Source organism: Struthio camelus, chromosome 14 (assembly GCF_040807025.1).
Source record: "Struthio camelus isolate bStrCam1 chromosome 14, bStrCam1.hap1, whole genome shotgun sequence".
Classification (NCBI taxonomy): domain Eukaryota; kingdom Metazoa; phylum Chordata; class Aves; order Struthioniformes; family Struthionidae; genus Struthio; species Struthio camelus.
The window spans coordinates 1,043,476-1,069,504 of record NC_090955.1 but is presented as its reverse complement, the minus strand read 5'-3'; the positions used below and the strand labels follow the sequence as shown (position 1 = coordinate 1,069,504).

At 45.9% G+C, this 26,029-nt stretch overlaps 1 protein-coding gene across 8 annotated transcripts in view; it reads right to left on the bottom strand.

The window, feature by feature from the left end:
- The window catches only part of SRGAP3 (SLIT-ROBO Rho GTPase activating protein 3), a 158,574-nt gene that overhangs the window by 41,945 nt on the left and 90,600 nt on the right, over nucleotides 1–26,029 (bottom strand). For all 8 annotated transcript variants that reach the window (XM_068906765.1, XM_068906768.1, XM_068906763.1 and 5 more), the window contains 3 exons: nucleotides 14,706–14,768; nucleotides 5,856–6,041; nucleotides 4,122–4,250 (listed from right to left, as the gene is read on the bottom strand). In XM_068906765.1, the coding sequence (XP_068762866.1) occupies nucleotides 4,122–4,250; nucleotides 5,856–6,041; nucleotides 14,706–14,768 (378 nt within the window). The remainder of the gene's footprint in view (nucleotides 1–4,121; nucleotides 4,251–5,855; nucleotides 6,042–14,705; nucleotides 14,769–26,029) is intronic.

Below are 26,029 nucleotides of genomic sequence, written 5' to 3'. Positions count from 1 at the left end.
TTCAAATAACAGTATGAATCCCCCAGAAAGAGACCCTCAGTTTGTACAAATCAGGATCTCTTCCTTAAAGCCAAAAGAGTCATGCTGAGTTATCCAGGCAAGTGGGAGACAATAGCTCCGTGTAATCCCATGGGGAAAACACAGCTCTGAAAGCCAAGCTTCTGCCAGGTTCAGTTCTGCAACCACAAATATGCCCGGGCAATTAACTACAGATGGAAACGAGGACTATTTGCGCTCTAAAAGATGCCTAAAAATAGATCCTAATAAAATGGCCTATGGCTTCACCACCTTTGAATATCTTTTTTATTAAGGAGTCCAGCCCAGGTACATGAGAGCGCGCCATGGTGTCTAACAATCCAGTTACAGCCCGGTGGCTATTCCCTGCCCAGCGGGCCGTCACCACAGCCTGGGACTGACTGCCATGCTATCTAACAGCCCTGCACATGCAAAGATCGCCCTTCGGTATCGAGGTCTGGGCTATTTGTTCAAGCTCTTCAACTTGAGTCAGTGGCAAATCCTGGAGCAAAACCCGAGTGTCCCTGCTGTTCTGCCATCTATCACTTCCGCATCCGAGCGCGGCAGCCTGAGCCCAGCCCTCCGCGGTACCAGCGACAGCTAGGAAACAAACAGCTCTCCTCCTCGTGTACTCTACTCAGCTCCCTTTTTTCCTCTTTTTTCTTTTTTTTTTTTTTTTTTTAAAAGCAGACATACACTTTCTGTTTTTCTTCCGGCCTCTAATCTCTTGACTTTTCTGCAAGACCTAGAATTTTTACTGTGAAATAAGCTAACCCACTTGAAGATGACTTTTAGCACCACAGTTCTGGCTGTTGTTCCCATCTCCTTTTCTTGCTCGTCTTAGATGAGGCAACACACCAATCCATAGAGCAGCAAGCTGCAGATTCAAAATGATTTAAAGGGGACTGAACGAGTCCGGTGGATCAGTAAGCACGCATCGCATCGACAGCGTAGCATTTCACTCTGCTAGATCGAGTGATATCTTTCATCTGACCACTTCAAAGGGTTTTACAGCTATTTCACACACAGCTCCAGAGGGATAGATGAGCAGCGTTATCTCCATTTTACATACGTGGCCAAAGAGATTAACTTGCTCACACAGCGAGTTAATGACAGAAATGAGAGAAGCAGCCAGGCGTCTTCATATGAACGCATGCCTCTTTCGAGGGAACAGGCACAACGGCGGACTTCAAATCCAAGCCTAATTTGGTCTTTCCCTGTGTTCCTCTCTTCCTTGCTAAAGGAGAGGAAGGTCACTGGAGACGGAACCGGGGAGGACGCGCTCTGTGCTGCTTCACGGCTCCTCCGGTGGAGTTTCACATTTCTCATTACGACCAAAAGCCCTAGGAGAACTCTTCACTTTCTCCCAGAGCAGCGGAGACCTTGTTTCTCACCAGAGCAGGAGATCAGCAGAAAGGCTTTGTTATGAAAGTCACAATTCTGCAGCGATGCTGAGAGCACAAACGTCAAGGCTGTGCCTAACAGGTGACATCCAGCCACCCGGGATTTCTGGGAAATGCTGCTAAATTAGCTGCTGCAGCGTTCTGGCAGTTCGGGTTTGCGCACCAATCACAAAACTCCGAGCGGCAATTTGTGCTCGACACGAACTGCGCGCGGGAGCCCTTCCGTCACCGCACTCACGTTCCAGAAAGACGACCCCTTCGATCACTGATCGCCCCTCTTGGTGCGCCAGGGCGCGGGAGCTGGAAGCGAGCGCGCAGCCTGCCAGAGCACGGACGTGCTGACACGCGGCTTTACTCCCAGCTGGGAAGGCCTCCTGCAGACGAGCCCTCGCGCTCCCGGCGGCCAAGGGCACCGCTGGCGTTCCGCACGCGGGCACGGCTCGTCCCTTCCGCCGCCAGCGGGAAACCGGAGCGGCTGCCCCGGAGGGCAGGGGCCGCGTCCCGCGGAGGCGCGCGGCACAGACCTGCTGCCTGCGGACAGCACGGACGCTCTCGGGAGCGAAAGGCGCTATCTCGTTACTGTTGTTATAGATACACTAACGTTAAAATGCTGACTTTAAAATCACATCTAAAAATACCTGTTTTCCTCCTTTTCCTTTATATGGATTACACAACCACGCAAAGTCCGATGTAGCTGGCACCGATGCCTGCCTTTTCTTGCAAGTGCTTGAGTTATTAGTGGGGTATGGTAACATATATTGGATTTGTACAAAAGTCTGTTCAGATAATCTGCTCTCCTTTTAGGGGGGAGGTTTACAATTAGGACACCCATGTACAGCTCACACATCCACAACATTACATATTCTGTTCACCAAAGAAAACAAAATAATTAGGGGAATTTAGCTGCACAGCACTGAAGATGCTTTAGTTAAAGTCCCCTGAAGGGATTTCTGGAGCGAGGAAGAAAAGCCATCTGCTGACTCCAAAGGAAGTGTCAGCAAGGAAATAAATTTGGGAGGAATAATACAAACAGCCAGAGCTGAACTGCAACGCGGCAACTCTCCAGGAAATCGAATCTCAAGTACTCCAGGCAAATAAAAGTCACTCCTTTTAAAACAAACAAACAAAAATAACAACAACAACCACCACCCTCCAGAAAATACAGGACAAGAACTGGAAGCCCCAGGTGAAATGTTTCCATTTTCCAGTTATTGTGTATTTCTCTAACATGGCTAAGCATGTCTCAAACAATAAAGAGAACAGAAAGCACATACTTAGTATATATTTTATCTGATCTTAAAATCTTGACATCCTCAAGGGTTTTGCATCTGACTTATTTTAATTAACATTTAGATCAATAAATCTACATTAGTGGGTTAATGAAAGAGATAAACACCGCAGCACATTTGTCAATTAAGAATTTAGGTGATGACGAAGTCAGAACAAAACCTTGGCGCCTACAGATTATTTACATGATCATTGAAGCAACTTAAGCAGAAAGAAATTCTGTACAGTGCAGTCTATACCATTGTAGAGACACTTCTTAAAGGAAGAGACGGAAATCCCCTGAATCATTTAAAAGCAGCTTGAAGGAGTCGCACACAGGTGACTCCTTCATTCCTACCATCGCTACGAAACCGGCTTCCAGGAGTCACTGCCCGGAGGCAATTTAGCGCAATGAACACTTAGGTTAAAAATCAGCAAGCGCTCTCCCTAGCCAGGAAAGCACTTCCGCGTGTGCTCGCCTGCCAGCATGTGCTTAACGACCAGAGTTAAGGAGAGGGAAGCACCTACTCAGAGGTGATGGAAACTGCAGGTGGAAAAATCTTCTGCTTTCAGCCACAAAAATGAGGCTGTAGCCAATCCTCCAGAGAGTTTATCTGTTTCAAATACAGGAAAATCGATGGGACAGGAGGTAACTTTAGGATCACCTGGCTCGCCCAAGGCAAATTATACACCAAATGCTTTGGACTTGGAAAAGCTCCAGCTGCAGGAAATCATACTGTGTTGCAGCCACAGTAAAATGAAGTCATCACTTTAAGAAGAAGGAAAATACCATTTCTACATGGTTCTGAAGCCAGAAGCAACATACATTGACAAACAAAATCTTAACACGCTTATGAAATGACATGAAAGAGGCAGAAAACATTGAAATAATTTCGAGTTTGTAAATTTGTATGAGATGTCTTGAACCACAAAGCTGGGAGGCTGAATCCAAATCTGTACTCCTCCGCTTATGCGCTCATGAAGGTATGCATGCATGTGCTGGGTCAGGCTGCTTGATAATCTGCCGTTATAACGAAAAACTCCACTTTTTTCCCCAGATACTGATGAAAGAAGTTTATACGTAGCATAATTACGAATCAATTACTTTGCTGTTCATTCGGCCACCATAAAATTCAGTGAAGGCCAACTCCCATATAATGGCAGCTCTGGTTCTGCCAATATACGCCTACATCAGCTGAGCTGAGAGTCAAATTCATGCACATAGAAAGCAACACAGGAAAAAAGAAATCCAAATTTACCATATATTTTCAAGCCTCAGTTCAGTGTACTTTAAGTCCCAACAAATCCCCCTTCATTACCACCACACGTGCATGAGAGCGCATTAAAGGAGCAAACCACACCTAAGATTCAGCTGTGCGCTTGTCAGGACACACACACACACACACACACACACACACAGAGGGAGGACGCACTTACATCGATGAGGTCAGAGACATCGTGGATGTAGTACTTGCTGACAGCTGCGTTGGTGGCTGCCAGGTTCAGCAGGTAGTCATTCCTGGCTTTAGTACACTTCAGCTTGTTTTCAGAATATTTGGCTTGTCTCTGAAAAAGCAAAACGGAGTGTCAGAGCACAAACAGGATGCTCCTCTCACAGCTGCTCTTGCTGCACGGCCCCAGAGCACCCTGGAGTCTGGGTGTGACACATTAATTAACAACATTTGGTATCAGGTACAAAAACAGGTACCTTTGCCAGGATGGAGGAGAATACATCTGAACATCCTTGGTTCATTCAGCCAACGCACAGTAAGCGCTCAGATGTGCCCAGTATGCTCCGAGCACAGCTGCCGTCCTTTTATCTGTACATTCAGAGAGGTTTTGGCATCAATCAAAATTAGAGGGCTAAATTTTCCTCCCAGATACACTGACATACATCTGGACTTACTCCAGATTTATGCAGCTGTATCAAAGTGGAATCTGGCCCAGAGACTCAAGCTATGAAATTCAGAACAGGACCTAGGACTGAAAACCGTACAAACGCAGATGTGCTTGGCTGGGGGGCATTTGTTCAGGCAGGTCGCTACCCCAAAGGTCTAGCGCAAAAGATTAACCCTTCAAAGAGGCTAGACAGTGCCCCAGTGCTGGGTGAGCATGCGTGCAAACAAACGTTTCCTGTCTGGGGATGCTGCTGATCGTTCTCAGAAAATAACAGAAGAAAAAAGTTAACAGAAGAGTTAAACAATTTTGGAGTTGCTGAGAACCAGTAAATCAGTTGCTGATTTACTGAAGCGGGGATGGAGTTAAGTGTTTTGAGTAGGGAAGCCAATCAAATGCTGTACTTCGCCTCCCAGGCCAGTCCGTGGAGGAAGGCACGCTTATTTTATATATCCAACCCTCCCCCCACCACCCCCAAGTCTCCAACCGAATGAATCCCAGGACAGCTATTGTTCCTTGTTAAAATACCGTTTTTAGAAATAAAATGTGAAGTGTCAGGTACGGTCCATGAGCAAACCACAACCCTCCGTAGCAGCGTCCTCGGTCCGGAGGACAGAGCGCTACCGTGCTGGATTAGATGTACTGGCACGCTCCCCTCCTCAGCATCCGCTGGAGCCTCGCGGACCCCAGAGGGGCACGGCCAAGCGCCAGCCGAAGCCACCGGCCACAGCCGAGGCAGCCAGGGCGAAAGCACCTCCCCTGCTGCACCTGGGCCGGCCGCCGCAGCCGCCCCGGCTGTGCCGTTTCAAAGCGGTCGGGCTCCAAAGGCCTTTCCAGGCGCCCTTTCAACCCTCCCTCCGAAGAGCTGCCCTGGAGCGCACCACGGACGGCCGCGCCGCCCCCCACGCGCCCACCACCCCCTCCCAGGTTGCACTCCACCACGTCCCCCGTCCCCGTTTCCTGCTAAGAGGTGCCAGCCTGATTGGGATTCAAATCCCTGCTACCTGCTGGTTTTGGCACCTTTCCGGGACTCACAAGCAGGAAAGAGTCTTTATGGCCTACTCAAACTGCTCTTCAGTTAAACACACGCACACGAGTCAAGTTAGCAGGAGACATCCTCCCTCATCCCTTCACATGATTACAGAAACGGCTACGTGAAAGCAAAAAGGTCTGGAGCCAAAATATTTTGCCACATAGGGAACCTCCGGACAGCACTCCTGACTCCAGCCTCGCTTCCACCATCTCCTTCCTCTTCCTTCCTGCCCACTCACCCACCTTTTCCTTCATCTTCTCAATCTTCTTGACGGAGCTCCGTCGCTGAGGCCTGTCCTCATGGCGCAGCAGGTTCACGCTGATGTCCCCTGACTTATTGAACTGCTTTTCTTCCTGCTTCTCTGCCTCTTTCAGCTTGCTCTCAGCGCTGATGCTTTCTGCATGATACATGTGGTAAGTTTTCATCACCTGAGGAAACAGGAATCTGTGAGTCTCCTACTCGATGAACCCAAGAAGCCCCAGTACTCATGCATGAGGCTAACGTGATAGCTGCAGACAGCGTGGGGCAGAGCCTCAGCTGCGCCAAGGCTGTTTGAGGCCACTAAGGCATTTATGAGGAACAACGAGATGGAAAGAAAAAGCCCCTAAAATTACCCCTAACACTAGTCCTATTTCCAAAAAGCACAGAGCTGGCATGGTAACAGTTATTCCCTGCTCAGTCCTGGCTGCAGGGGACGGACTGAGACAAGCCTGCCAGGGCTTTCCTGCTAGCAACACTGCATGTTTCTCTTGCCATGGAGAAATGGGAAAGCACTTAGTGCTCTGCAGCTGGGAGAGGCAGAGAGGCTTCTCCATGACCGAGACTGCAGAGAGCGCAAAATGAGTCTTAAGTCACTTTCGATCCAACTCTTCTCTTCCTACAGTTGAGCTTGCTAAGCCAGACCATCAACGTGATAGAGTAATTCCTGTTCTACCATCCTGACATTGGACCTCAGCCTAAAGGTGGAAGAGCTGCAATTTCCAAGCAAAAATGGAGCTTGTCAGCTAGAACCACTTAATTCTGGTTTTACCACTGCCAGTAAGAACAGTCGATGCCATGGTGGACTCTAGCAACGCTCGGTGACTCTGGATACGCGAAGATGGTCTATTGCAAGGAAAACTCCTCGTGGCACAAATTCTACTACAGCATTTACTCTTAAAAATAAAAGCCCAAAGGGCACATTGCGATCATTTTAATAGTGTTGGCAAGAAGGACACATCTGATCTTCTCGCTTTATGCCTTTAGTCACACTGTCCCCTTTTATCAACCCCCTTCAGGATTTGGATGTTTTATTTCACATTGCCTTGACAAGGCTCGAGACGCCTGACCTACCTCTGCAGATCAGAGTTTCACGATAACTGCCTGGGCACTGCCAGCCACGGGACTGAGACACACAGGCTGGTCAAAGCGTGGACCCCCGCACTGAACCAGGCAGCAGAGCAGGCCAACCCACAGCAGTATCTCCAAGTACTTCTCTCTTTCTACAAGCGGAGCACACTCTGCAACAGCCGTTACCTAGTGTGGTCTGCTCCCTTGCTGAGGCAACGACACGGCTCTGCCTCCTTCCTGTTGATGGGTCTCCTACCCAAAAGAGGCGGGGGGGAGAGTGGGGTTTGTGAGGAGGTCCCTACTGGTCCTATTGCATTGCAACCACGACTGTAGGAGGACACAGTACTGCCACGCACATGCAGGTGTGTTATCACAGTCCTGCCGCCTGCACAGCGGGGTGTGGGTCCTTGCCACGAGGTCTAACATACTAACGACATCTGAGCAGGCTTTGGTTTGCTAAAGACACTCCAGCCCTTTCTCCACGGTGTCATGCAACCCCTCCCTGCAAAGAGATCCAGTTGATCCAGAAAAGCACCACAGACTACATCATCTTACAGTATAATTCCCCTAAAATGGCCTGGGATTTAAAAAAAATTTAAGATAAACAGGGGATGTGAACAGCGACCGCACGTATTAGAGAGCGCAGTGAGGAGTGGATCAAAAGCAACACAGGGGAGCCAGACAACCCGGACAGCTGCCCGGTTGACGGCGTTCTCCTGAGAGGTTTAAAGAGTTTCCAAAGCCTTTCTGAAAAGGAGTTGTCCCAAACTACTCTGGTCAGACAAGCATTCAGACACTGATGATATTCTAGAGACCTGCCATTTACCTCCACAAATGAAGAGCTAGCAGTGTAAAGTAATTAAAGCCCCCAAATTGGGCTGGCCAGTAGAATGGCTTTGGGAAGAAGACTGAAAACAGGACCGAAACAGAAATAATTTCTACTGCTGTGGGGCTTATGGATGGACTGTAGCCCCACAGCAAATATCACGATTCCAGCCCCTTTCTATCCCATTACATTTAACACCATTGGACTATTCAAACCACTACAAAACTGTATCTGCCAAGTTGTCTTTTCCAACTACCACAATGCCAACATGATCTTAACGTTAACATGCTCAAGGCAATTAAACGACGGCAGAAAGGATCGCCATGGCTCACGCCGGAGGCTCGGGATGCTGCAGGTCGCCCCAGCTGCAGGGGGAGCAAAGGGCATCAGCTGCTCCCCCAAAGTTCAGATCATCGCCCTGTAGCCGTTCCTCTGGCCTTTACTTCACACCCACGTTTCCTGCTGCGTTGCCTGCTCTCCGCGTCCGCTCTCGTTTCTCTAGCACGCCCGCACAGAGAGGCTGGACCGCGGGTCTGACAGGCCAGGGCTGCAAAGTCAGCAGCAAAAGCATGACTCGCAGCATGCTGCCCACGGCACGGCCAGCAGCGGATATTGTCATCGCAGCAGATACTGGCTATGATCTTAACTGATGACTTTTGCGTGCCGAGTACTGAGTCCTCAGAAAAGCAAAGCCTGTCTGTGGCAACTAAGACTCACTGTCCCAAAACTGAGATATTAAAACCACCACCGCTTTTGAAAGCGTGGTCTTTGATTCACTGCTACTTCTGCTCTCTTCCCAGGCCCTTGCTCCAAGAGCTGCCGTACGGGGCTGCTACGATGCACTTGCACGTTCTGTGCCTGCGTAGCCCAAGCAAAGGGCCAGACTCTCAGCTATTGCCAATGAGCACAGCACCACTGAAACGAGTGCTGAGCTGCCCCCACGAAGGAGCTGGCTTCGTTCCTCTGCAGATTCTTCGCGCCAAGTATTTTATTTAGCAACCCCTGAATACAGAACAAAAGTAAATAGGGAGCAACAGAGGGAGAAGATAACCGGCTGCAACTCGCCAGTTCCTGTCTGAGCTCCCAGGGACCTCTGCAAACGTCTGCTGAGGCGACGGGGAGGGAGAGATGGTGATGCTGAACTGCAGCCTGACACAGATTTTAAGGCAGCAAGCTCCTTTCTTATCTCCAGCCCTTCAGCAACGTTACAGGAAACAAATGTGCAAGGACTCTGAGTTACGGGTTATCCGGACGCTAACAGCCCTGCATCCCTAGGCAGGGAAAACGAGGTAGCAGGGAGCCAGCTCTGCCTCAAGCGCACCTTGTTACACCACCGGGCTCTGGCCATGGCAGCCCCCAGGGGCCCGTGCCGGGCCGCCAGGCCCCGGCGGTCGCAGAACCCGTCCCACGGGCAGTGAGAAACCAGCTGGCAACTCAGCTCATACCAACGTATCCTTAATCCATCATCTGCCATACTTGCACAAATGGCTCCTTCGTTCTTCTCAAAGGCAACAGACTTCTCTAAAACTAGCTTTTTCCAGGGGCCCATCAATAACTGTATTTAAGATAATACCAATCTTTTGCAAGAGAAACTCTGCCATGTCAGAAAGAAACGGATAAAATCTTTCACGTGGGCAGAAACAACATCAGCTGGAAGGGGAGGAAAAAAACCCTAGCTTTGTACAAACATGGCATAAGTCAAGTATTACCCAATACCTGCTGGCAAACAGGTCCTCCTGAATTAAAGGCAAATAGAGCTGAACTAAAATGATGTCCTCCTAACTCAGCTAAAGCGCCTTACAAATGTCAGCGGAGTTGTCAGTGCTGCTGTGCAAATATTTCCTGAGTTCTCAAAATAAAGTGGCCCCAGGACCCTGCCACAGATGCCAAGGTCAGATAACCTCCCGCAGGCTTCGTTCTGACCCGTATTTCAGCTCTAAATTCCTTCCTCGCTTTGTCCCTGACTTGGCAGGTAGCTTCGGGCAGGTCACTCACCTAACCAGCTCATAGCTGGTCCTAAACTTGCACCAGTCTCGCTGCTAAGCATGAGCTTAAGCTGAAGTTTGAATGCAGCTGAACTAACCTATATTTTTTGGATGGAAATGCCATGAAACACTGCCATTGTTGAGGCGGAAGCGAGGCCCACAATTTCAAAGGGAACATGAACCCACAAAAGCAGAATAAGTTTGCACAAGCCTTAAATGAAGAAAATTCAGTTTTCCACAGCTGTAGTTGTCAGAAAGAACTTAAGAGTGTTTAACTTGGAACAGGTTAGGCTGAAACATATGATCTCTATTCTTGCCAAGTGCAGACGTTAGCTGTAAATGAGCCCCAAATGCCTTATCGAAGTCTGCAGAAATGTGCCATCTCTGGGATTTATAATTTTAGGCAACAGCAAGAAGTAATAAGCAAAGACTTGAGTCTTGTTTCTGGGCTCCTTAATTTCAAAATCCTGCAACTGCTAATGCAGAGCTGAGCCACACGTTTCAAACTGCAGTTTCTGCAGTGAAAGCCAAGGGACCTACACGGAACAGATACCTTCTGGGTTTTTTCTAAAGAGAAAGATTAACGGGGGCTTCGGTGAGGCTGCCTCCTCTTCATTGTCTCCATCTTTTTGTGAAAGGCCCAGAGAAAAAAGTGAAACGAGAAGTCTCGAACCTCGGCGCAGGCTGGCAGGAGCGAGAAAGGTTTCCCCAGTTCCGTGAGAGGCCCCAACACAACGTAACCGTGTTGCTGCAACGGAGCAGCCCAACAATTAAACGATGGCCCAATTTGCATGATTTTTGTGAAATCTAAAGATTATGACACACGATTACCTAGCCAGAAACATTTCAGAGCAATTATTTAATCAACTGTCTTTGTTCATCCAAGCCAACCGCAGTTCAGTCGCAAGCCTGATCTACACGCTGCTATAATCCTTTTCTTCTATTGACTTCAACTGCTTCAGTTGCAGCACAGAAAACATCAAGCACCCAGAATAAAAGAAAAGACTCCATGATGCAGAGTGCATAAGAGATGCCCAAATCCCACACAATCTGGTAACTTTGCACAGATGTTACTGACTTATTTGCTAACGATGAGAGGAACTTTCCTTAACAAAAAGCCCTTTCTCCTCCTCCATATTTCATCCCTGCTTGAACCTGAAAAGATAACATGGGAACTAGGTTTAAAACTTCTCTGAAAGCCTCCTTAAGAAAGGATAAAGGACTTAACACAATCATCATTTCAAATACTTTCCCCCGACTTCAGCATTCACGTTGCTGGAACGAAGGCCTCTCCCAGCGCACTGTGCAAACCACACTCCTCATCTGATGCCGTGCAACGCTCGCGTTTGGAAATCCAGGGGGTATTTTGCTCGTTTTAAAATCTGCCTTGATTTTGAATGGGCACTGCAGCAATCAACCCTTTGATCTGTAATTCTCTCATGCCTTCTCAGTGTTCGGAATAAAGTCATGCTGTCCCTGTCTTATGCTATTGTGTCATAAAGAAAAGGCGCCACAGCTGTGTCCCTGGGCTCTTTTTGCAAATAAGTTAATTAGCTGCAGTGGAGGGAGAAAAATATGTTCCAATGTTCATTAGTTATTTAACAACACAAGTTGTATTTTCCAATATTAATAACATGTTCTGGATAAAGGCCACTTCCAAAATACCAGCCATAAATGGTACTGTTTGCTGTCTTTAGCTAGAAGTGCTTTATATTTCTAAATAGCTCATCATTAAGGTTCTGACTCAGTAAAGGACTTCACCGATCACGATCGGTCTTAAGCGCACACTTAGGCCCTCCTGAGGTCAAAGAGACCAAAATACAGGCCCATTGGGCAGCAGGGAAGAGCATGGCCATCGGAGCATGCTGGAGACTCCCTCATCTCCTCGGAGCCTCTAGCACAACCTAATGCAGATCCATGGGGTAAGGCCCAAATCTTTCGGACTGACAGAATTTGACCTCTCCCCCACGTTAGCGATAGTAGCAACACACTGATCTTTTAAGAAGGCGTGAAAGAAAACACCCTTTTCTAAAAGACCAATGGTTTCTACAGTGTGATACTTGCAGAAAACATACACTAAACAAGGAGGTATGACCTCCCCCATCGCAACGCTCGTTATGGAAGGAAAAAATTTCCTCCAGACAATTTCTGTCCTGCCATACAAGGATTGATGACTATTATCATTTTTAACCTGGGTGATTTATCAGTAGACATTATTCTAATTAATTCAATTCATTTCACACTTAATAATCCTCTTGAATAATACCTTGTGACAAAGAATTGCCCAGGTTAATATCACAGTACTTCTATGAATTTCAACATGCTGCCTTCAGCTACAGCCTTGTCTCTGCATTACAGCAAACAGACTTCCATATATCAAATAGCACATCATTAGTTCCATACATCAAATAGCACATCATTACATGGAGCTTACAGAGAACATTACCAGAACATTGCTTTGGGGTTATTTTTTTCTTATTCCAATTTTAGCCTGACTTCTTCAAACATGAATGCATACAATACAGAAAATGACCTGTGAGCAAAGGCATAAAAGAACCTTGAATCTTTACAGACTCAAATCTGACAATGTCTACTAGATTCTATAAACAGGAATCAAAATAATGAAACTGATTTTAATGCACAACTTAAGAGTGCTCATGAACAATTTTGTACAGAAATAATTTATTTCTGAAAGCAAGTCATCTATTCCTTTTTTAAATCAAACCAAGGCAGGTTTCCTTAGGTTTACTTCTTTCCACACTGAGAGGGTCCACATGGTGACTTGCATCAAAACAGCATCACAGCTGAATTTAAATATCATTTAGTTATTTGGGCTTATGTTTGAGAAAGTGAACGCCTGAGAAGCCTGCAAAAAATTATAGCTTCCACACACTACACGGGACTCCGCTCTCAAAGTCTTAAAAAGCAGTCTAACCAGGGCTCAAAGGTACTCGGGGTATATACGGTTTGGCCACAGACAGGATAAATGATTCCCCAGCGCTGCCGACAAAGACTAACGTCATTCTGCAGGAATAAGTGGTGTCTTTTGAGCCAGTGGTCCTTACTCTGCATATGATTTTGTCAGCAGCCACTGTTATTGAACGTGCTGCTCTTGGGTACACAAAATGTTGCAGCAAACATGCAAACATCAGTTCAAAGTGAAGGTGTTGCAAAACAACACTAACATGCGGGATCAACCTACAAGCCTCATATGCAATTAAGCCTGTCTTACTTACTTGATAGCTCAAGAACAAAAAAGTATTTACTGGAGTAGCATTGGTTTGTACTGAATATATTTAAGATGACCTTGTTTGCCCAGTAAGGCTTGCTTTTTCTTCAAGTTTTTCTGTAATTTCTGAAATAAGCATGTCTCTCCCGAACATTCATTTCCAGCAGGATGACATAATCAGTTTGTTATCGTAACTGCTGGGTCAGTTCAAAGCAAATGCAAAGTTCCTCCAATAACTCCCATCTGTTCATCCATTTAAACTCATTCTGCACTGCCTGTGGGAGCAAAGCAGTAAATGGAGTGAAATCTCTGTTCCAGTGAAGACCAGTTTTGCCACAGGCTCAGTAGGACCAAAATCACACTCTACGTTTTCCTCGGAGAACTGCAAGTATTTCAGACCTCAACACACTTTTCATGCTCAAGCTGACTTGAATTGTGTCCTTCACTTGATGTTTCTGTCCTGTGTTTGAGTTTCGAGTAGCTGGATCTACAGGTATTGAGAGTTAGCCCAGCCCTTGTTAATCTTTGTTTGTTGTGCATCTATCATGCTGTTGCTGTAATTAATCTTAATTGGTCACTACTGCTAATACAGTCGGTGATATTCAACCATGAGCAACGCAACCCCGCATCTCACACAGGCTCTTTAATCCAGTCTGACTGTCCACCCACACTGCAGCTCTCACAAAAACCAAACCCGTTCAACAGCCAGTGCAGAAACAAACCTGCTAAGGGAAGATTCACTGTAGAAATTCAAATAATATCGTTCATGGTCTGTTATTTAGGCCTACTTTTTCAAGGTGATGGAATAAAATGAGTGTTTAGGAGTAAACCTGCTGCAGTACAATTTATGTACCGGTAACAGATACAACTGAGGAAAGAAAACATACCGTTTGAATTTTCCTACACAAGACAGCCTTCATATTGCTTCACGGATCTTAAACCCAAACAAATAAAGCAAAATAAAATAAAACAATTCCTAAGGGGCAAGAGACAGAAGTAACACAAGGATTTTTACTGCCCTACTCATGAAAACCTAATTTGAAGGGAGCTGTCCTGAGGAGCAGGGCTGTGTTTTCACCTGGAGTCCTATGTCTGTACAGCATCTGCAAGGAAACTGCTCCTTGGGGGCTCAAGCAGGGAGATTCAGCTGAGCACACACCAAAGTTACAGTTTCGTGAATTCATCGGCAGAAGGCCTCATTCAGCCAACATCAACAGGTCACCAGACTCATGAGAACAGGTCACGTTCCAGCCACAAATTAACGCTGCCAACGCAGAGCACAACTTACCGACCCGTTAGCGCCTGGTGGAAAGTACCAGGTGAGTGAAAATTGAGAGGGGCCTAAAGGAAATACTGTAGAAGCCACGGCAGGTATGAACGTTATAGACACCAGACATGGCACTGGAACAGGCCCAAAACATTTCCCTTTACGCTCAAGTGAAACGATTAGGCGACACGATCCATTGTCTGATGAAAACGTGGAAGTTCTTCACTGTAGAATAGCTGGTAAATTCTCCTCTGCTTCAGTCAAAACCAGTGAAGAGTGAAATGTTCCTCCTAACAACTGAAAAAAGAACTGGCTGTACCACGAGATGGCACGAGGGAGAGAGAGACTCCAGAAGTAACTGTAATGTTTAACTGACATTTTGTTCTAACAAATTAAATCGCCTATGTTTCCTTCGCTGCACAGGTTAGACATGAATAGGAACAGTTCATTACTTACTGTGTAAAGCTCATTGGTGACTTTCAAGAGTTCTTCATGCATCTGTAAGCCAATTTCCTTACTCTGGAAGGCAAAAAGAGTAAGAGTTCAGATTCTGTTATGCTCACAATGTGCATTTTTAAGAGGAAAACACATTTTGAAGGAGGAAAGTGAAACTATGCGACTTCCACATATTCCGTGCATATGCATCTTAATCTTTCTCCAGCCTGAATTCACAGGAACGATCTGCATGCTCTGTGGTGTGGTGCTAGCCAGATCTACCTGCAGTGCCAGCAGAGCTGGGCTGGTGGGTCTTCCAGCACGGTGGAGGTGCATGGGCCAGCGCTCCTCGGCCAGCGAGGCAGGAGCGGGGCACGCAGCCAGGACCTTGCTGCATTTCGCCAACTCCCACCTTTGGGACTACCAGCAGGTAGGAAGCATCCAGCCAGACTCCCGAGGGGCCGGCGACCCACCCTGGGTGCCCACACTGTAGGAGGGCAGCAGACAGCCAACGGCCTGAGCCGAGCTTCCTGCTCCTCAGCCACGAACGCCACGGAGCGAGCGCTCTCCCCCTCTCCTTCGGCCAGGGGGATGGCAGCTACCACCACTTCAAGAAACAAGGTGGCCTATTTTTTCCCGACTAGCTGATCAGAGGTGCTTGGCAGGTTTTCAGGGACGCCGGAGTACTGGTAGGGTACGTCAGGGCACGGGCAGAAGGAAAAGACTCTGGAAACGTTGGTGCTCTGGCAGAACAGCAAAGGATTGACCTCTCCTTTTAGGAGCTCAGCTAAGATCTGAATCGCTGTGAAGCGAGATGCATTTGTTCCAAACCCGTCCAGCTCTTGCGTCCAAGCGAATCCTGGTAACCCCCTAGCAAATGCATTCACACCCATCCCACAGAGAACAAAAACACAGCAACTTATTTATGCTGCTGCTATCTAGCTGCATTTTTCACATTGCTTTCATGCCTGCAGGGTTTTGCTTTCCTTCTTTCGGTTTGCAATGGAGTGGGTGGATCCTGGCAGCACAGCCAGTTTCTGGTAATGCGTTTCTTAAATACCTTCTGCCCCCACAGAGATTTGCCCTCTGGTGGCTCTCCTGCCACACATGAGATTTTCCATCTTTTGCTCTGCACTGGAGTTAACATTCTGTGTGCATTTTAATTATAGATATTATTTTATCAACGAAACTGCCCTGCAGCACAAAAAAATGCCTCAGGGGCCTTATTTACAACACTTCACAAATCCTGTCTAATATCCTTCCTGCCTCAGAAACTGAAAAGACAGCATCAACAGGGCTGCCAATCCACATCTGGGCTCTGTTTTTTCCATTTATAAACATTAAAACCAAAATTCAGATGGCCTCCTCTTCCAGTCTGCCTAGGACAGTGGCCCTGGGAAGTTTAAAAATAAACCAGTATTTTCATTTCCATTTATTTTCTATAAATCCTTATCAAAATAAAATGCATAATTATAAACATGAATACATATGGTACAGCAAACCCACATGCTACTTCAGAATTGCTGCGTTTCTGTTTGAGGTCCAGGTTTGTCCATGGAACACCCGACCCGGGTTGCAGAGACCATGATGAGGAGCATCCCATATAATTTATTTATCTTGCAAATCCACAGGGATGAATCTGGAATTACAGGCAATACTGTTTTGCTCTTCCACTGGCAGAATTCATTCCCAGTCCAGAGTCAACTCTGTGGATCTAATATTTTCCACATTTCTCCATTTCGGGTACGTGTTCCATATTAAGACTGGCAGGCTGCATGAAAGCGGGGTCTGCTCCATCGCCAGGAGTGATTTTTATAGCTTGACTTCTTATATTTTTCAACAAAAGCAGCATTATTGCAAGTGGATAAGTGGCTGTTGCATTTTCCTCACAGAGCTGGCTACACGTTAGCGGTAGACTAACTCCTCTGTATAAGGTTTATACAGTGAACATTTGGCAGTACGTGAATCACTTACGTTTGCGTTTTCTGGCCATGCAGTATCATTCACAATTTGATAGATTTATTCAAGACAGTTGCTGCCAGACTTGCAATTTCACATGCAATTTTGATATTTCAGAACGAAGATTATTATGGCTTCCTAGACTGAGCATTTCAACTTCTGCTTTCACCTTAACCATGACCCATCTTCCCCATTTCCTTTGTCTTCAGTAGCTCATTTTCACTATTTTGACCTGAATGAATCAATGCACCTCTCAGAAAGGACACATCCTACAGAATGGCCGCACCGGTTATATAATAGTTTCCAATTTCGCAACAGTGACAGCCAACGCTTAGTGAGCTTAGGAGAAAACCCACTGTGAATGTAAAAATTCACGGCATCCTCCCCCTTCATCCCCCTTTTCTGTTGAAATCCTATTATCAATTTTTGTTGTTGTTGTTGTTGTTTTTTTTTTGCCAAGAAAGATGAAGCAAATCTAGTCGCCTGCCTCCTACAACATGAACAAGATACTTCACAGGAGAGGCCATTTCTTAGGGAGCTGCTAATCATTTACGCTTGGCTGCAAATCAAGTCAACTCCTACTCAGAAATCCAGCAGTTGGATGCTACGGCAGATGTGCATGGACTGCTTCCCTTCTTCCCTTGTAATTACAACCCAAATCTCTCTGTGGAATCTTCTTGGCTAGGGAAACACTTATTATAATTTGAAGACGTGTTTAAACTAAGTATAGAATAGCCTCCCTGCTTCACTCTCTCCATCCCCCAAAAAACCTGAACAGTTCCTTTTGGATTTCCTCAAATAACTGAATGTGGGAAAACAACATCCCGTGGGCTTATTGGCTGGGTAACTAAAGACGCCCACAACACACAGAGGCCTTCTAATTAAAGCTAACTGGGCAACCTACATACATGAAAAGTTTAAGCTTAGATTATTAAAAGTTAGAGTTTAATGCAAAGCGCTAAGCAAGGAATCTAAAGAATAAAAGCACTATGCTTTCAGTGCATATAGAGTAATTTAGTTTATCTCTGAATTAGTATCAGAATATTTCAGAGAGTCAAATTTTCAGAAGTCACGAGTGATTCATGCTGCTGCCATTCTTACGTGCGTGAGATGCCAAAAAGATGCCAATTACCACAATGTGCTAAGTAGCCCCAGCCATCTGGGAGCCTGGTCTGCTAGGAAATCCCAGTCCCCCTCTCCCCTCCCCACAGAAACCGGCATTCACTAGCTGGTCTCAAAAATCTCAGCTGTAGCTGGCTAATAAGCAACAGAGCTATTAAAAACATGCATCTCAAAGATAAAAGGGGAACATCCAGCCTATGAGTTATTTAGGCCTTAGTCAAAAATGATGGTCTCCAACCCCAAAGCCAGCAACAGTCCTGATTCACATCTGAACCTCCCAGCTGACCTCGTTTTGCATGAACCAAACCCCAGGCCCCCACCAAGCCTTTCTCAAAGTAAAGGAAGGAGGATGGGCTTGTGGTAAAGGCAAGAGCCCAAAGTCAGCTGCAGCTTCTGCCTCTGTCCCAGATTTCCTGGGCGACTGAACGGAAGGCAACAAAGCCGTAATTTTCAAACCTAAATTTAGACTCTTAAATAGAGCAACAAAAAAATGGATATGTTGTCAAAAGCATGTTGTTCTCATGAGTCATATTGACACTAAGGAACCGTAGGTGTGTACTACATTTAAAGACCTATTTGCTTACAGACACTATAATCCAAACACTCCGGATGCTGTTGATGAAGACCAAAGTGCTCTCCAGCATTGTCAAAAGACTTCCAGAGGTTGATCTAATTTTAACTGTTCTGTTACATTCCCTTGATTCCCTGCAAGCATCTTTCTCTCTGCCAGCCCCAGTGTCTCTCCGCAGCGGGTGACCTGCCAGCACTAAACTACCTCAACAATCTCCGTGGGCCAGATTATTTCCCAGTGACTGGTGTAAATAAACCAACATCCAAGAAGGCAGCACCCAACTTCATGATGCTGGAGCCTGGTCCAAACGCAGGCAGGACAGAAGCTGAAGGACTCTCATCTGAGTTTGCTGTCTTTTCTTCTTATAACAGGAAAAATTACATCTGTATATTTATGGGAGACAAAGCCAAAATATCGTACAGCATATTCCAATTCAGTGGCACCATCTGCAAAACCCAAACTCTTCATTTAGCTGCCTGATTTATGCCTTCCATTCCAAGCAACATAGTTGCGTGGTGGGATAGCAATGAGTTCAGCTTAGTAAGTTTTATTAAAATTCCTGCTGTTGCAGACAAAGAAAAAAGTAATGGAAAGAAACAACACAGACTATTGACAAAGAATGCCTTTTTTTAAAGAGAAAAGAAAAATCTTCCTTCTAGATCAACATCATTTCTTCATTACGTCTCCATCCAGAGCACTGCAGTATGGGACATAATTAAATTCACTGTCATGACACGTAATTAAATCCCAGCTTGGGGAATAATGCGGCACGGTTATTTCAGATACAGCAATGCTCTGCCTCAAACATATTATTTCACAGTCCATACTTGGAAGCAGCAGCACATACCTTTCCCTCTACTGCAGCAGGAGGTAAAGAAAGGGAGAAAACACCTGCCTGAGTGGACTACAGCGCTTCCCTTGCTCAGAATTTGCATCTGCCAAGAGAATGCGTTGTGAGATTTAAGTAGCGAAAGAGATTCAGTGGGACAAGAGATCAAATCAGATCTCTGCAGTGACGTTTCTTAGCATCTCCATTTATTGCCTGCCTATTAGTAGCACTAACACTTGCCTTGATAATCTCCTGCTGAGCCAGAAACGTGACTCGGGGACTGGAAGCTCCAGGGAAATTTGCCCAATTGAGTTTCCTTCTTCTGTTTTCTTCATTAGCAGGGTTTGCTTGTCTCAGGGAGCAGGCAGGGAGGCCGTCTGTTCGTTTCAATCATTTGGCTAAGCTACAGGCCAGGGATGCTTGAACAGTGGACTCTGGTCTTCTGCGCTGCCTTGAGGGCTCCCCCACCTACCTGGAGGTCTTCCTCTGTAACACCCCTGGAAGGAGCTCCACGACACACTCAGGTAACTACGCAGCTCTATCCTACGCACTGGTGGGACATTGTTTCTCACACCTCACATGACCAGCACACTTTCTCCAGGCCCTACATCTCCCAGGAAGGTTTCTGCTGGGAAAGAGGAGAAAATGCCACAGAGGCGACATGCTCCCTGTGCTTTGCATTTGCCACCCAAGTTCACCTTACCACAGCTACATATCCTCTCTGTGTCAAGGACTGTTAACGAGCAGAGGAAATCCTATAATTCAGAAGTCCCTCAAATCCCAGCCCACCTCCAGAACCAGTCCCAGGGGCAGCCGTGCTGAAAAAGCTGCTATGTTCCGTTAACTTCTTCCTCTGCCTCCTATTACTCTTCATTTTCACTACATGCCTCTGCACTTCTCGCTTCCTTAGGGACTAAATCAACTAAAACACAACCAGGTAAAACTTCCTCATGATGTTTTCAGCCCTGCTCAAAGGAGGAAGTAGGATTCAGAAGGAATTGCAGCCAGACCTGCAGCTCCAGAAAATACAGATCAAAAAAAAAAACACACAAGCAAACAGTGGAACAGCCTCCCAAAGACAGTAATTTACAGAGGCCTTAAAACTGTTCAGGAAGTGCCAAACAGCCAAAACTAATTTTCTCTCTCGGGTTCCTGCTGTTCTGTAACCCACACCCAAACCACCCACCACTTTCAAACCAAGCCTTCACACCGAGGGAGGCTGCAGGGCTGAGCAACAGGCCTGGCCGCCGCAGTGAAGCCAGCTCAGGCCAGGGCAAGCCCAGCAGCCGCTGCAGCCCGTTCAGCCCACGGGCTCTCAAAGGGACCCGCAACGCAGAAAGCCTCCCTGGGTTCGGCTTCAGGCTGCCGCTCCTGATGCTTGTGGGTTCTTTTCTTACCGAGAACATTCTGCACGCGCTGAGGTAAAAAGCAATGAGAAGAACCGCAAAGGTTTTCAGTAGGCTTCACCTGACCAAAGCAGGTATCCAGAGCGTCATGCCTACAGCTGAGCTAGTCATATGGATGCGGTGGAAAGAACCAGGCCAGCTGCAGCTCACCTCAGACAGACGTTGAAATGGGCCACGTGGCATTTTAGATGGGCCTGCCTCTCCGCGCAATTGCAACGCGAGTCCAGATAACCAACTCAAACGCAGATTCCTACACTGCAGAAGTCTAAAGTTGAAGAAGATGTATCCCTTCTTTCATACCTTGTACTGAGAGATTCAAAATAGGGGACATGAGAAATTCCAGCCCCACTTTTAGCTGTACTGAGCATGCGTCCCAAAGGCAAGGCGTGTGCCAGTGACACCAAGGCATCTCTGTGGCTAACATTCGTGTTTCTCTTTGAGTCCAGATAAGCAGTTCCTGATCTCCAGATGACATTGTGCTCGACTGAAATCTCTCTGAGGAAACCTGTTACCCTGCTTTGGAGAACTGATCGTTTCTGGGTAACAAGAAACCATATCCCCTCGAGGACAATTGCCCTTTGTCACTGGAACTTTAACTAGCCAATGCAACAAGTAAACGACATCATTACCAGGTCTTTTTATAAAAATGCGGAGACACATTTACTATCCCTTTGGGCTTTTCCTTCACTATAAAAGTCACCAGCAGAACACTACCCAGCCTCAATATAAGTAATGAAAGACGCTGGTCTCAGGTCTCTAGACTCTTAACAAAATCCTGCTATGAAAACTGTAACACGTGTCTAGGCTTCAGATTACAGGGTCACAGAAGCAAGGCCAGGTGTCAGAACAACACCCAATATACTGTTGTTTGTGCACTCACATCATCCATGCTGAGAGGCAATGTAGTTGGCACTCTCAATTGCAGCAATACGTTAAATACTAAATTCTGAAGCATTACTGGAAAAAGAAAGATGCACAGTTCATTTAACTGCTGGGATAAAATCCAAAAGTAGGGGTTTGGATTGTAGCTGTATGAACATTTCAATGGCTTCAGCTTGCAGGGGTTCAACCAAACAACATGAGTTCAGAGGCTGAGCCAAATCATGCCCTCCCCTGTCCAGATCACCCAAGAGAAGGATTGCTACCTATCACATCTGAGAGAGCCAGGAGAGTAAGGGGAAGAAAGGAAACAAATCACTAGACGGGAGCAATTCCCCATTTTTTAAATAAGGCAGCCATCAAAGTCTGAATCCAGACTTGACTCACTTTTTACAAAGAGTTTCTGTCTTTATAAACATCATTCACAAGCATCTCTAAGTTCTGCCTTGAGACTACCTTTGGATGAATTGTGTAATTCAGGAAATTCTAAATTCAAATACTGAAGAAGGAAAAAGTTTCCACAGTTCTAACTGGGATACATTTGGATGGATTTCAAAAATACCTGAAAGGCCAATAAAAGGCCTATGGATCAGTAAGTGACACTTATCACCGTGCTCATGCGTAAACGACACCAAGATCGTCTACAGAGCCTCTTGCAGATCAGCAGATTCCTTCACTGAAGAGTTCTCCAGATGTCTGTTCCCGGATCTATGCCATTTGGGTCCATTCTGGGAGACATGGCATTGTCACTGATCAAAGCAATCCCCGTTCAGCTTGTGTCCCCAAGGATGCCTTCTGTGCCCAAAGAACTCCGTCTCACGAGCTAGACCCCCCTCACATACCCCCACCACCACATGGACTGTGATCATCTCTCCTTGCACAGCGCACCTGCTGCTCCTGTCTGACACCTCCCCAAACAAGCGTGCCGTAGCAAGGATCGCTGCAAGCGTCCCACTGTAGCAATGCTCTGTCCCTCAACGACAACAAGAAGGGAGCAGGGGGAAGGGAAGGGAACCGGCAAGGGTGCGTCCACGCCAGTGCAGCTCCCAGGAGGTCCTGCTCAAAAGCGTGCCCCATTGCTCCACGTGCCACTAAGAAAACCAAACTCATTACAAACACTTGGCTATTCTTCGCACACGGTCCAAACCATGGTGCTACACACTGTGCCTCAAGTTCAAACACCCAGCATTTAAACCGCTCCCTGCCTGCAGCCTGATTAAAGCTGAGCACTTGCAGAACTCTGAGCAAAAAAGCAGCACTTGTTTCCAAAATACTGAAACACCAACGTTATTTCACATACTTATAAGAAATGACAGAGTTTGGCCATAAAAGAGACAAGATTCAACAACTATTAGGTAAAACAGGTGCGTATGAGGCAGGCCCACTGGGTCAGAGGAAAGGTCCATTCAGCCCACCATGCTGTGTCTCTCAGTAGCCAGAAGCAGGATGCTTAGGGAAGAGAAAAAAAATAGGTGCATATCAGTCAGGACATGTTTGCTCTAATACATTCTCTCCATCCCACACAGTTTACAGCTCAGCTCAGGTAACTTTCTGAATCAGAAATGGTGTCTTTGTGTTTTACAAACAGCTTTTCATAATTTTCTCACATAAATTTGCCCTAGTACTTCTTGAACATGTGAAGCTTACAGCATCCACAATATCATTTTCCAGTGAAGAGGATGCAATTCAAATGGCAGCGAGTTTCACAGTTTAACTATGCACTGGGTGAAAAGCATTTTTTGCTTTTTTTTTTTTTTTTTGGAACCTTTTATCTGTCAGGGGGCTTTTCAAGCCCACAAGTTCTCCCTTGAGGAGAAGGTGCCCCTTCTCCATGTCATTTGTGACTTTGTAAAACTGAATCATATTCCCCTGGATGAGCTCTTCTTCTCTCCCAGTCTAACTAGACATTTCCAAATGGTGGACAGTCAGTATTTTTCATCTACCTTCATTGTACTTTTGCTATAGTTTGTACGTGTTGGGAGGGAAGGAGTGGAAAGAAAAACACACAGGAATTGAGATGCAGGCATACCACAGATTTGCAGGTGATTAACTATGTTTTCTGCTCTGTTCTCAGCAATCCCTAATTTTTGATTTTGCCTTGTCCCCAGTAGCGAGCACTGAGCTGACACGCTCATAGAACTTGCTGCTTCACCTCCAAGATCCTGTTACGAAGGTCGTGCAGAGCCCAGTCTTATGCATCCAGGTTAGGAAGTTGTTTCTCTTTATGTGCATTCTCTGCGTTTGACTTTGCACCATTTTATTACCCAATCACTTAACAGCACACACAGGCACACAAATACATCCAATATGCAGGTAGGTATGAACACGTGAATTAAGTACACACCTGCATGTGTTCTGTACAAATACACTTATCTAACAGTTGTTGCTTCTGTATCTTATTTCTCCATCTGCCAATTTCAGGAATGCAATTTCCATCAATTTTTCAATTTTCATTGTAAGCTTTACCCAGTTCCTTTCTTGGCATTGCTGGGTTTTTTTGTTTTTTTGTTTTTTTTTAAACTGTGAATTAGGGCCTAGAGTTTCATTTTTATTCTCAATAGTTTTTTTTCCCAACATCTAGCTTTCTCTTCTCCTGGGATTCCCAGCTATTTCCACTTATCAGGACCACCTTACTAACAATGCTTTTTACCCTCCCTTAAAAACGTATGTACTTTGAGAATTTTTTTTTCTCCTGCTGCTTCTCTAAAAAATAGTCTTCTCCTTTTTAGGTAAGCTGAGCCAAACGGTCAGCTGACACCCTAGATATATATTCCCTGTGGTGCCTAGGGAAAAATCACAGTGAGTCCACTGATTTCAGTGAGGTACGATGATTTACCAACTTAACATCTTTATGAATTATCTCTGATTCCGTATTAAAATTCTCATGGAGAAGGAGTTTCAAATACCAGCTTCAGCAAATCTTCTCGTTTTCCACCCCATCAAACCTCATCAAAAACCTAAGTGCTATCATCACTGTCCTGAAAAACTAGCCCTTACCGAGTCCTTTGCAGATTTCTACAACTTGCAGTATAACTCGATTCCCTGAGGGGCTGCAGCCTGCTTTTTCTTATTTCACAGTGCTCTGCGACATTAAAAGGAAACGGACAGTGAGAGGAGGGGTTGCATTTTTCCTTAGAAGGCCAACTTTCAAAGCTAGCAAAGCTGGCACTTATTAAACCAAAAAAGAACTGATCCTAAAGTGGAAAACGGACATGAAATTAGACAGAAACACTCCGATCCAAATATTACCAGCATTAACTGAACTCTACGGGGGAAAAAAAAAACTATCATCCTGCAGTTCATCCAGCAGCAGAGAGAAGTGAATTCCTCTCTCAGCTTTGGAGAAAATATTGCCTCCTTTAGGATTAAAGCATGCAATCTCAAGGTATCATTGCAATTCAAAGGTGCACCTGCAGCTTGCATAAACGTGGCCAAACAACTTGCAAAGCTGTCCTGTTACCAAACACAGCCACAGCAGAGGCCACCCAGCTACGGGCTCGAGCTCTGAGAAGGCTTATAGCCTGCAAAACCAAATTTGCCAGTGATTTGAGAAACAATATAGCTTCTTCTCCTACAGCATTTGATAATCCATTTTATACCTTCCGTAAGTCCTGCTGAGGCCAATGCAAGCCGTCATACTGGCCTCAGCTCAGAGAAAGATCAGGCCTGCAGTTGGCTCAGTTAAATCTCTCCAACTCAAAACGCTAAAAACTTAATCCCCACTAGCTCAGAGCCTCAAATTTTTCCATCTTTCTTGGGTGTGGGGTGAGCCAAAAGGCTTTCCAGCCGGCCATGATGAAATGTGCGTCTAACCCATGACTGGCTGAACATCAGCACGAGTGGAACAGACCATATGCTGCAGGTCACTGGGAGGGCAAAACACTTCAGTGGAGATGAACAAAACGCAAAGCCCCAATTTACTGATGAATGACCCACAGCGGTGCTAAGCGTATCCAGGGAAGGTAAGGGGAGAAGCAGCTCAGCACTCGGCATCTTTGTTGGCAAATCACCGCCCTACTGATCAATCGCTTCTCCATTAGGCACATCCTCATACCCCAGATAGCGCATAGCCTTTTCTTTGCTGCGATTGTTTACATTTTTACATAATGAAAGCGCAAAACACAAAACCTTCCAGTTCCTCTGTGTACCCACAGCATGTCACAACCCATTAATAAATTCTAGATGGGAGGAATTAAAAGCGACATCTCTGGAAAAAAAACATTACTCTAATTTACCATCAAAGAGCAATCTACAACAAAACCAAACAGCTGAACCACAACTGCAGACGCCCTTAACCCTTCTGGAGCTGGTTTACTTGCCTAACAGTCCTCTTCTACAGCACAGTCTCTCCAGGAGAAAAGGTCGAAGCACTTCACTTACTATATTTAAAACCAGACCAGATAAAATACTGAAAGATACATCCTCGGAACAACCTAGTACCAGTTGTAGGACTAGACTGAATGTCTTAACAAGCCTTTTACCAAGATGCTCTTATTCTCATACACATTCCTAAATTTTCTCACCAAAATATTGCTGGAAAATGAGAAACGCAGTTCCATGTCCTCTTTTGGGCACGGTA